Here is a 12,486-nt window from a genome sequence, read left to right as displayed (position 1 = left end):
GTTGCTGTGGTTCCCCCTGATCTGGAATGTTGGCTTGACCCTCTCCATCACTTCTAAGTGGACATGTCAGCGGGTCTTAGAGGGATTACCAGTAGCTGTGTGGTGACCGAGGTTTGGAATATTCATTGTTGTTGGATTTAGTCTTTTCTGCATGCTTTAACTTGTTAACAAGGTTAACAAGAGGTACAGGTATGCAGGTACCCAGAAAAATTCTGAAGGTATGTTCCTTCTGGGGGAGAAGCTATAGTTGATGGGGCCACTCCTGAGATTGGCAGTGGCTTTTTAAATGAAACGTGGAAGGTGGTAAGGCTCTACCCAGGCCATGATGCAGAGGGGAGAATTGGCACAGGCTTATTATTTGAGCCAAGGGCATCCTGACTCTGTTAGCTCTGACCTTTCTGCCCAAGGCTGCTTCTTATCAAGCACTAGTCTTTTTCCTCCACTGATCCCTTCTCCTTTCATCACAAGAGTCTCCATTCCTCTTCTTATTTGAGCATCTGTATTGTCTTTTATTTTGTTGATGCTTTGTCTTTAGGTCCAACCAGCAAGTCATTTAGGAGGGAACCCACATTACTTTTTAGGGTGAAAGCAATCGCTTTTATCCCCTGTGCCCCCATACTTGTGTCTTTTCCACCTCTTGACTGCAGAGCCAGTCCCATCAGAAAAATCTTATATTATTGTAAGTTTTGCTTTAAGAGTGACTCCCGCAGGGAGCACGCTCCCTACCCCTTCGCTGGTGTTCTGCTTCCTACTGCACATTTCCCTATAGAACACGCATCAGGTTACATCACTGTGTATACTTGGCTGAGAAGCTGCTTAAAGAAATGGATTCATAAGTTTGGTTGCTTTTTTCTTTTGTTAAAATTACCCTGTTTGCTTTCTGTAGGATATTAATGAAACTTGGGTTCTGAACTGAGCTCCTCAACATTTCCTCCGTTTTAGTTCTTTGGCATAAATTTAGTGCTCACCCCTTTCTCAGAGTTTTGAACATAAGGAATGTGATGCTTCATGTATTGGGTTTGAGTTTCAAAAAATCCTCAACAGACTCTGTAGGTGGCAGTTACTTCTTAATTTCTCATGTGGTTCGTGTGGATTTTGCCCAGAATTGGGCAGACTTGCTTTGCTCCCAAATGGCTTCAGTTGCAGAGTTTATTGCCTTCTCTCCTGATCCTGATGGGATGGAGCAAGGCAAGGGGGTACTGGCTGACCTCCTGAAATTCCATCCTGCAATCCTGCTTCCCTCCAGTGGAGGGCAGAGTGAGCTGTGGAAGTGACTGCAGGGTCTACACACACACCTGCTCTGCGTGGTCCTGTATAGTCCGCTTTCTGATTTCAGCCGCGCTGGTCAGCGCATCCGACACAGTGTGCAGGGAGGCTTTACTGTAAGAGAAATTAGGTGTGGCTATTTTGATCTTGAAGGAACTTGAAGAAATGTGTTTAACCTCGTTCTTCTTTTACTGAAGAGGAAAATTTAATGGCTGAGTCTGTCACTGGCAAGTGCTGGGTCCCCAGCTCTGTCTGACAGCATGTAATGTGTTACTTGATGTCATGTCACATGCTAGAATGAGTTGGAGTTTATGGGAAATTTCCTTTCCTTTCTTTCTTTATAATTTTTTTTTTAACTCAGAACCGCTTTTTGAGCGCTGAAATAAGGTTTCCTGGTTTTTTCCTTAAACGCCTAGATTTAGGGGACTTCCCTGTTGGCCCAGAGGCTTAAGACCTCACCTGCCAGTGCAGGGGGTGTGGGTTTATCCCTGGGTGAGCAGCTGAGATCCCACATGCCTCATGGCCAAAACCAAACGTAAAACACAAGCAGTTGTGTAATAAATTCAATAAAGATTTTTTTTTTTTTTAAGGTTAGATTTAGGAAATGACCTATCGATGTAGGTACATTTGGCCTTGGAGGTACTTTGTGTGTCTCTGTGAATGATATGTTCCGACTGGAAACTTTTAAGTACAAAGCTGGGAAGGATGGTGTCACTTCTTTTTCTATTCAGTCTTGTACTAGTTGTTTTAAAACCACTTGGTACAAGGGTAAATATATTGTTCTAGTAGGAAAAAGGCCAGATATTTCCTCCTCTTTTCTTTTTTTTAAAAAGCTTCATCTTCTAACTTCTGCTTGATCAGATGGTTTTCCCCAAAGCCTCTGACAGACCTTCCTTCTGTTGAGAACCTGCTTCTAATTGGAAATGATCAAAGGGGAGAAAACAAAGGAAATGGCTTTGGTCAGAGTGTCTCCAGTTATGTTACACAGAGTGTTTGTCACACACATCCCTTTGGAGTTTCGTTTCCATTCAGTGCTATGACCCATATAACTTGCGGGCTGGGGTGTTTGAGTATCAGTAGGTCATGCTGACAACAAGTGGAAGGTGCTGTCTTTGTCTTTGCGTTTCCGGGAGCTGGGCAGTCGTGGTTCGCCGCTTCAGTGCTCTGAGGCTGCTCGTTCACGTCCATTTCCTTGTTAGAACAGGTAGCCCTGATGCTGGAATGATTAAATTAGCCATTGTGGTTGAAGTTTGAGATCCAGTTTGGGAAGGAGAGCACATTCAGTTACTTGAATCTTGACGGATACTCCTGAAGTGTTAGCTCATTCACAGGACACTGGCAAGAGAAGAAATGAACTTAACATTTATTCTTCTGTTACTTGATGGCAGCTCTTCTCTGGATACTTAATGGGAAAGAAAATGAAAGTTACTGCCAGAAATTAACTCAAGGGTTTCAAAAATTGATCAATTAATCAATTAACAATTAACTGACTAATTGATTATTAAAAAAAAAAATTAACAGCCTTTGGTCCCAAACAGTATACCAGTGAATTGACCGATCTCCTTCTGAAAATTCATGATTTAATAAAGAAGAACGGTATTGTGCGTCTTTGTAATATTGAGCTTGCTTTCTGGTGTTACTGTTCTGTCTTAGGTTCAGAAGCAAAAACGTTTGGCGATGAGGAGGTTAAGGTGTAAAAGGAGTAAGGGATTGGGTTCTATGAAGAGGTTTTTTTGATTTTTAAATTTATTTAAGCCAGTCTTCTAGTTAGTGTTATGCAAGAATTTATTTTAATAATTTTACATGCTATTAACCTGATCATAATATCAAAGTAGCTTCCAAATATATTGTGATTTTGGAATCCATACCTGTCACTCACCCCCTATGAATATGAGACAGATTCCTTTTATAAGGAAATGTCATATTTTGTTTTTATCACTTGTCTCTCTCTCTCTCTCTTTTTTTTTTTTTTTTCATTTTACATTCATTTGCTTAAGTTCATACTTTTTAAGTTTAGACGATGTAACCCAGAATAGTCTCATGTCCTTGACACTGTGGGTAGGGTTTTTTGTTGTGTTTTTTTTTTTTTTTTTTGCTCAATTCAGTCTTTGGTGTTTTCCCCACTCCCTTCTCAAGAATAGTCAAATGAGATTTGAAAATTTTTGATTTGTTATGTTTGGTGAATGGCATCGTCCCTCCTCCCTGCTGGGCATTTTGCCTGAAATCTGTTAAAGGGACACAGATAGAGTTCTATTTCCTGGAGGATGTTTGAAAAATAAAAATGGCAGTAGAGATGAATTGCTTTGTTTTATCTGCTCAGTCATGAGGATTTAAGTTTGTAATTTAGTACATGGGTCCACTTGGGCTTCCCTGATGGCTCAGTTGGTAAAGAATCCACCTGCAATGCAGGAACCCCAGTTCGATTCCTGGGTTGGGGAGATCCACTGGAGAAGGGATAGGCTACCCACTCCAGTATTCTTGGGCTTCCCTGGTGGCTCAGCTGGTAACGAATCCACCTGCAATGCGGGAAACCTGGGTTTGATCCCTGGGTTGGTAAGATCCTCTGGAGAAGGGAAAGGCTACCCAATCCAGTATTCTGGCCTGGAGAATTCCACGGACTGTACAGTCCATGAGGTTACAAAGAGTCAGACCCCACTGAGTGACCTTCACTTTCCACTTGAAGTGGGCTCTGGAAGGGGTGGAGACTCAGGCCCGTGTTTATGCCCCTCCTTTTGACCCCGCCAGGTTCTCCTGCGCTGCCCAACAGCATGGTGTATTTCGGAAGCTCTCAGGACGAGGAGGATGTTGAGGAGGAAGATGATGAGACAGAAGACGTCAAAGCAGCCACCAACAATGCTTCATCTTCATGCCAGTCAACCCCCAGGAAAGGAAAAACCCACAAGCATGTTCACAACGGACATGGTAGGTCCACTGTTGAATTTGGATTTAACAGATAAAATCCAGAGCTTTGAGTGAAGGGTGGAGTAGATCATATGTTGAGAAGATGATGGAGGTGGCAGAGTTGGGTTAGTGATATTTTGCATACTTCTTCAAGTACCAGGCACTTAACGGAGAGATTGGTGGTATAAAATGGTCCAAACAGTTGTGTTCGAGGTAAATAGATTGTTGGATACATATTCTTAAGTTTGTGAAGGTAATGGTAGATTCCATAAGATCACAGATGTAGGGGTTGGAGGCAGAAGATACCGCATCTGAACAGGCGTGGTCGAGATGAGTGCATGAAGATGCTGTTGTCGTTCACTTACTGTTGTGATTCCAGCAGTTATCCAGCTTGTGAAATCAGGGGCATGCATGTGTAGTAGAAACTAGACTCGTTTTCTTCCCCCTGTCTGTTAACATTCCAGGGGCAGGACACGTAGCCCCAAAAAACAAGAAGGAAAGATCGACTGTGAGAAAGAGAAAAGTATAAATGAGTTGACCATGGAAAGTGCTCAGTGGTTTTTCAACAGGGAGCTGACTTAATCAGAGTTATATTCTGAAAAGATTAAGCTGGCATCAGTTAAGAGGATTTCATAAAGGGAAATGATTTCAAGAAGAGGAAACACATTGAAAGGCTATAATTGTAGGCAATTACCTGGCTCAAGGTAACAAGGGACTAAAAGGTGGCAGTACAGATGGGAGGATGCAAGTACAAAAACGTGGAGGCAGATACAGAAATACTGCAGGGGTGGGGTTGAGAGAACTGATGAGTAACTGGATTAGTGTCGGGTGTGGCGGGGGTGGGAAAGGAAATGAGAAGAAAGATCACTGATGGCAGCAGCAGTGACGACTGCTTTCTGTGAGCTCTTACCCAGGTTCTCTGGGACTCACAGAGACCCTAGAACGTAGAGCACCCACATCTACAAACGATAGAAAATTGGTGTTGCCGGTAAGTCACTGAGGCAGAGGAAAGTTCGCCTCATTCTTTTCCTTCACGGCTGAGCACTCATAGTCTTTCTGGACTCGTGGACCTGTAAGACCAGCATCACTTGGATGTGATGGGAGTCTGGCCACCTGCACTGTTGTTGGCATTTCTGCCTTGACAGTTGAATGATTTTTCATTTGTCCTGCTTCTTGTTTTGGGCTGTGTTTAGGTGGCATAGAGAGATGAGGGATGTGACTTAAAGACCTTAGAGTTTGTTTAGCAGATGAGGTTAGTAATCTCAGTGTAGAAGACGTGAAGTCGCTCAGTCGTGTCTGACTGTTGGCGGCCCGGGGACTATAGCCCATCAGGCTCCTCCATCCGTGGGATTCTGCAGGCAAGAGTACTGGAGTGGGTTGCCATTTCCTTCTCCAGGGGATCTTCCTGACCCAGGGATCAAACCCAGGTCTCCCACATTGTAGGCAGACACTTTACTGTCTGAGCCACCAGGGAAGCTCGGTATTTCTCAGCCTCCTTACCTGTAACGAAGGCACTCAATGAAGTGTTTGTATAGCCTCTGTTCGCTAGCTGTGTGTAGACATGTTCATGTAAAGGGGTGGCTTCTCTAACTAGTGGGTGGTCTCAGAAATCTCCTTTGTGAGAGACCAGAGAGCTGTTATTGTGAATGACAATAGAAATAATAGATTTTAGGGTGTGTTCATCTACATTATCTTTTGATCCCATCTACTTTCTCTCCAGCAAAGTCACTGGGAGGTGGTCAGGGCAGGAGGCGTTTCTTGCTTTATAGTTGAAGAAAGGGAGAGCTGATGTCTTGTATCCATGACTAAAAGTGGCCGACTGCAGCTCAGAGTCACAGTTTTTGCAATGCCCCTGCCCCAGAGGCCGCCATCCCCTGTAAGGGTGCGCGTGTGGACAGCTGTGCTCCGTGGCGGCTCCGGTCTGTGGTGCTGGTGGAACTGCGCTCCTGTCCGCTTGACAGCGGCGAAGAGCCAGTGCCTGGAGCCCCCGGCTCTGTGTGGGGCTCCACTTGTGCTGCTGCTGCGTGGTGCTCATGACTCTGGAGGGTTTATGTCTTAAAAATCCCAGAGGATGTCGGTGCTGGCTTTTTGTGAGGCCAGTGGAAGGGGGGGGGCTGAAGCCAGCTCAGAAGTACACAGGCTATTAGGAAAGCTCCTCCAGTTTCACATGACTCAGAGGAAGTTGTTTCATTTTTTTTAAATGAGAAGTCCGCTTTGGAGAAAGCCAATTTCAGCCTCAGGTGCAGTATTTTAGAAACATGGTGAGCTTTCAATACCTATTTAGCTGAGCTTATCTACCTACCCTGTTCTACATCCTCTGTGACATGAGGAAGGCCCAGGACAAGGACACGAACTGCCAACATCAGATTATTAAAGATGACTTAGTGAGGCTGGGGAGCAGGTCCCCAGCAGGAAGGTGTAAGGAGATTCCTCAAAATACTGTCTTTACCACCAGAGAAAGGAGTTATTGATAGTACAGGGCCATGGCCCCAAAGTGATGAAACTAGAATGCAGTCATCTTGGAAAACTGAACATTCAGCTCTGGAATACTGTTCCTTTCACAGCCATTTCTTGATAATTGAAATTATACTGTAACACCAAATTACATAATGCACACATTTGTTCCCCCCACCCCCACCTTTATCCTTTCCCATAAGGTCTTTATCAGCATCAAACAGTCGTCATGAGCTTCATTTCCTGACCTTTTTAAGGCTTAATTAGCTGTGTGGTAGGCATTTAATTTCTCTGATTATTAATTTCTTCTTGTGTGAAACAAGCAAGGTAGCCTAGATGGGCGTTCATTTGTTCCTTCCTTCACTTATTTTTGTTGTTCAGTTGGTCAGTCTTGTCCAACTCTTTGTGTCCCCATGAACTGCAGCACACCAGGTTTCCCTGTCCTTCACCATCTCCCGGAGCTTGCTCAAACGCGTGTCCTCATTTATATCCTAGAATAAAGAAATAATTATGGCTGGTGTCTCATGTACAGGCATCATTACCCTTGACATTTGTTATGGTGGATGTTGGGCATTGCTGTCTGTTCAAGGGAAGTGGCTTTTCCAAGAAGATCCAATTAGCTGGGTGAAGATCCCTAAAATTTTGTTTTTTCTCCTCTGAGACAGTAGTACGTTTTTCAGATTAAAAATGTTTATATCCCACCCTGTTTCCATCGGTTTTCCATTCTCATCCATTCTTTGTCTTGCTCTTGTGACCCATGGGAAACTTGGTGCAGGGTTGTGTCTACTAGAGTGTGAGTTACAGTGTGTCAGCAGTGAACCCCAGGACTGCAGTGCTTTTCACAAGCAGTCAGGACCAGACCCCCGAGAACTCTGTTTCCATGATTAATACATACAGATTCCCATAGCAGTTTAAGCTTGTCTTTCCTGCTTTGTGGTTTTGTTTTGTTTTTTTAATTGAGACTCTTTCTTTAGTAACTATTGAGCAGAATTATTTGAAATTCCTTGTAATGGGATTTAATTATGGGTACCCATCAGTTGCAAAAGTGAAGTTTAAATGTGACATGAGACTACAGAATGACACAAATATTCCTAAAGAGGTTTCCAGGTGGGAGTACAGGTGGTGTTTACCTGATCTGTTGGTGTGGCCACGGCCCGGCCATCTATAAAGAGAGCAGTGGGACGCTAGGTGATGTGTATGAGGCCGCGGTTCAGGCTTACCCAGGACCAGTGCCAGCCCACTTGATTCTTCTGTCTGGGGTTCAGAGGAGGCCTCCTTCAAATTCAGAAAAACGGACTTTTCCAGTTCAGGTTTTGAGAGCACCTTCAGAGCCCCAATTGACTAGGCGTGTAAGGCACTAGGGCCTGACCACCTTTCAGGGAGCAGCAGGCTGGTGTTAGTTGCTGGGCCTTAGGCCGGACCACGTGGACTTGTCCGGCTGCAGGGTGGAGAGAGCCCTCGGTGCGGTGCCTCTGCAGGAGGCTGTGGTGCTCTTGTCCGGCTTCCTGCGCTCTCCCACCCCTCAGCCCCCGCTCCCTGACTGGAGGGTGCTTGGGGGGCATGAGCAAAGAGTCATTCTCGAGGTGAAAGTTGGTTCTCTGAGTGCATGGAAAGAGAAGATGGGGTGCAGCCTGTGAACGAGAGGAGGGTGTCCCTTTTCCCTGCCCTTCCTTTTTGATCGATTCATTGATAACTTGGCTTAAGTTAACGCCCTCATTTTCCCAAAAGAAAAATCTACAAGACCGAGCGTCTCAATTTCCTTTTGATTTGTGACTCAGGTGAAGAATGTGCAAGTGTTAGAGCAGATTTTCTAAACAGGAAGACCTGGGTGAGGCCGTCATCACTGGGCAGTCGGGCAGGTGCTCGGGATTGTGGACTTCTTGGCACAGGAGAGTAGGTGCTGTCTCGTTCTCCGTGACACTGGGTTTCTCTTGTCTGGTGGTGCTTCCTGCTGCTTTGTGAGCTGGAGATGTGAGGTTTGTTGGGAGATCTGGCATCTATATTCTCCTCCCAGGAGCGGAAGTAAATGCACAGAAGATGTGGGGAACACTTTATCATGGGGGCAGCTTTGGCCCCAAACCCTGATCTGCCTGCAGATCCAGAAAAACGGTTGTATTTAGGCTGTGCTGGTTTGAAGGGAAGAGAACCTAACCAAGCTGCCAACAGTGTTCTGCTTTATCTCTTTTCTCCCCTGAACTTGAACCTGCATGGGCAGGAGCAGGGCTCCTGGAAGCTGATACAGGAGAGAAGGCACACCCCTCTCCCCGCCTCCCCTCCCGCTCCATGTCTAACTGGCCAGGCTGGGGCAGACCCAGATCCCTGGGGGTCTGACCCCTGACCGCAGCAGTCCCCTGCAAGAGCCTGGTGTCCCCAGCACGTGTTTAGTTGTGCAGACGTTCCAGAGGACCCTGATGTTCTCATTTATAATCCACTGGGCATCCTACTGGAAACGGATGTGGTTTATTAAAATACGTGGTCTGAAGTGACACGGACAGCATCACGTGTGCTCGTAGCCTCGGCTCCGCGAACTTGAGGGTCACAATAGCAGTGCCTCCAGCAACTTCTATCTTGAGGACTCTTTTTTTCAGTTTCCAAAATACCCCTCCATCTACAGAGCCTGAGATGCTCCTCACAGGAAAGCACGTAGGTAATCTCCGTATTTGGCCCCAAACACGCGATCAGAACGTGCCTCTGAGTATTTGTGTCGCAAGTTGATAATTTGAAGTGACTCAGTGTTTGAGACGTTCTTGTCATTGGTAATTGTTCTTTGTCAGAATAAGTGAGGTAGGGTAGGGGAATTAATACGTTTGTCTAGAAAGAGTCTGGCTTTGGTTCTTCTTATCCTTTCACAGGAGAACTCAGTGAGAGTGGGCTGCTCAGATCAGCCCCTTATTGTGTATTCTTCTCATGCTTTTCTTTTTCTTTTGCACTTAATGGAAAATGGAAGGAATAGCAGAGACCTCTCTTTTGGTGCGCCTCTGTTTCTGAAGAGGGACATTTCTCACAAGCCTTTTTAAACAGCATGTCATTAGACTCCCAGCTGGAATGATTTCATTGCTTTTGAATTGACACTGGCTCGGTTCCTGGGGGTGGGGTGGGGTGCGGTGCCTTATGTAAGGGCCAAAAATCAGTAGTTTGGCCGACTTCACTTATGTCTGCCCTGGGGTCACCTTCGAGGTGCATTCGGTCCCCTGTCTGGGTGGTGGGGGGGTGGGTTGTATGCACAGGACCAGGGTCCCTCTGTGTGCCACAAGGAGACGCTGTGAAGAGCTTTTTTTCTTTAACTGATGCTTTTGTGGAATATCCTCTTCACCTTTTTTTTAAACCTCCTGCAGCTTGATTATTTTTTTCCCTCCCAGCTGGGGCAGCTGAATCTCCTGAGTTGGAGTATGGGTTGGAAGCCTGTTCTTTAAGAGTGGGAGAATGTGCAGAGTGCTAAGTGTGTTGTTAGCCCTCCACTGCCCCCTCATTTGGGGCCACTTGGCCTCGTGGCTGAGAGCAGGATGCCAATGCTTGTTTGCCCAGATGGGGTCGCTACTTGAGGCCGTTCTAGTTTTCTTATCTTTAAAGAGGTAGTAGGCATGCTTTTTCATAGGTTTTTGTGAAGGGTAAATGAGTCGGTGTAGGTTGTATTTCTCTCTGGTAGAGAGCACCATATTGGCTGTTAATGCCTCATGTGATTGTAAGATCTGGAAGTCTAGAAATAGCCTCGTAGATGGTAAGAGAACCCCAGGAAGTTAGTATGTTTCAGATACCTGGCACGGTGAGGGCTGCCCCAGAGGGAGCGTGAGTCATGCCCACCCTCAGCACCAGGAGCTGCTCCACGTGTGATAGATAGACCCTGCTGAGCCGTCCGCCAGGGTGATTGGCTCTCCCTCGTTTCTTGTTTCCCTTAAGCGTTTGCTGTGTGGGTCACGCAGGCCCTTGGGCGTGCCTACACCGAGGGCCGCGCTGGCGCCTCCTGTTTGTTTAGCATGTAGATGTCTCTTCCTGGGGATGGCAGGGCCCCTGCTCTGTGGTGAGAGGCTCGGGCAGATTTCAGAGACAGATGACTGGGGAGATGGGTCTGGTGGTGGAAGAGGAGCTTCTGGCTTGAGTCCACCTTCCTGACCAGGTGTCTTTATCCAGTGGTTTAATCTCTTTAGGCCCCAGTTTCCCCGGTTGTAAAATGTGGAGAGCACCTGACTTTTTCCATTTGGGTTCAGGACAGGCAGGGATGGAGTTTCATTTGGGGGTGATGGGGACTTTAAACTTAGACTGTGATGATGGTTGCACAAGTGTGAACATGCCGGAACCCACTGGATGGTGCACTTTGAATGGATCACGTGCTATGTGGATAGCAGCTTACTAAAGAGAAACAAGTGTCTGTTAGAACTCAGTGAGTGACGGATGCGTTCAGCATGGCGCCTGGCACTTGGTAGGTTTTCAGAAACAGAATCTGGATGCCGTTTTGTTGCTGGCCTCAGGTCTGATGACTCTTCCAAAGAACTGTAATACTCTGCAGTGCTGAAGAAATTAAGATAACATATTAGATTTTCAGAATCTTTAATCAATTTTGTTGTTCATGCTCGGCTAGGATGTGTTTGTATCACATACATTGTAAATTGAATTGCTGAGCTGTTCACCCAGCTGCTCAGTATTTAATATTTCCAGCTACATTCGTCGAGCCTGTCTTGAGGGCACGCTTCAGTCGCGGGGAAAATTGTGCGCATATAGGATGCCCTTTCCTGGTTGCTTTCCTGGCTGGGGGGTGAGTGGAAGTGTGTGTGGGACAATGGCAGATCCACAGACTTTATTTGGAGAACCTTGAAAACAATCCTTACTACGATACCGATACTGCTGTATTTGCTTTTCTGTACTGATATTTTTATTCTGCATTTTTATCCATTCTTTTGTAACTTGTAGAGTTGATCATGTGTATGGAGTGCTTTCCAGTTTAACTTTTGTGCACACTTACTTTCCATTCACAGCAAAACCTTGAGATTCCTTGTTCAGGTCCAGAGGTGGGCCAGAGGTCTTGCCATTGACTTCAGAAGTGGTTGACCTTTCAGAATTCATCTCCTTGAATGTAGGGCTTTAGGAAACCCCAGGCTGCAAAAAGCACTTTTTTCATTTGCTCTTCAGAGTTATTGCTTGTCCCCTGCTGGAGTATGTGCCGTGGCTCTGTGCTGTGTCTTGGTTCTTGAGGGTGAGAAAGCAGGAGACTCCTCTCGGCCCACTGGCCCCTCTCCCGACAGGTCCTCCGCCCGGGTGTCCTCTGGTCCCCCTGCGGCACGTTGGAGAATGCAGGTGCCTTGAGCCAGCTGGTGCGGGGACAGGCGGGGGTCAGTCACCATCAGGCCATCCGTCTTGTCCTTTGCTCGGCTCCTTTGGGGGCCAAGTGGGCCAGTAAACCCATTTTTCAATGACAGAAGCCATTCATTCTGATGGATGGTCTTTCTGATGCCCTGACCTTTATATTATCACAAAGGTCATCCTGTCTTTTCAGACTTCAGTATCTGCAGTTACTAGGATCCTGTGTAAGGAACATGTTTAATTGGCAAATCTGTCCAACTCTGTTGGGTATATTACATCATTGCCCACAGTGTATTCACATTTCTAGATCTGGGTACCCTGGTAGCCAAGTTTTGATTGAAAAAACATTCCATGACTTACAGATTCAAGTTCTTATAGAGAGAAGAAAATTCAGGTTGGCTTTAAAGAGTCTTTTCAACAGGTTTCTTTTTCCTGTTACACAGCGTAGCCAAAGTGGTAGAATTTCACTGGGTGGAAATTCCAGAGGGCTTTCAGAATACCAGGTAAACCAGGAGAACTTGCTTGTGATACCAGATCAGGGTGCACGTGGACTGCTGTAGGTCCAGCTAT

At 46.0% G+C, this 12,486-nt stretch overlaps 1 protein-coding gene across 13 annotated transcripts in view; it reads left to right on the top strand.

The window, feature by feature from the left end:
• The window catches only part of JARID2 (jumonji and AT-rich interaction domain containing 2), a 230,442-nt gene that overhangs the window by 184,233 nt on the left and 33,723 nt on the right, over positions 1-12,486 (top strand). For all 13 annotated transcript variants that reach the window (XM_086370206.1, XM_086370213.1, XM_086370205.1 and 10 more), the window contains one exon: positions 4,012-4,188. In XM_086370206.1, the coding sequence (XP_086226332.1) occupies positions 4,012-4,188 (177 nt within the window). The remainder of the gene's footprint in view (positions 1-4,011; positions 4,189-12,486) is intronic.

The sequence above is a fragment of the Bos grunniens genome, chromosome 23 (genome assembly GCF_055505025.1).
Source record: "Bos grunniens cultivar Pamir isolate PY7600 chromosome 23, Bosgru_T2T1.0, whole genome shotgun sequence".
In the NCBI taxonomy this organism is placed as follows: domain Eukaryota; kingdom Metazoa; phylum Chordata; class Mammalia; order Artiodactyla; family Bovidae; genus Bos; species Bos grunniens.
The sequence above is the reverse complement of the archived record's forward strand: the minus strand, read 5'-3'. Positions and strand labels throughout refer to the sequence as shown.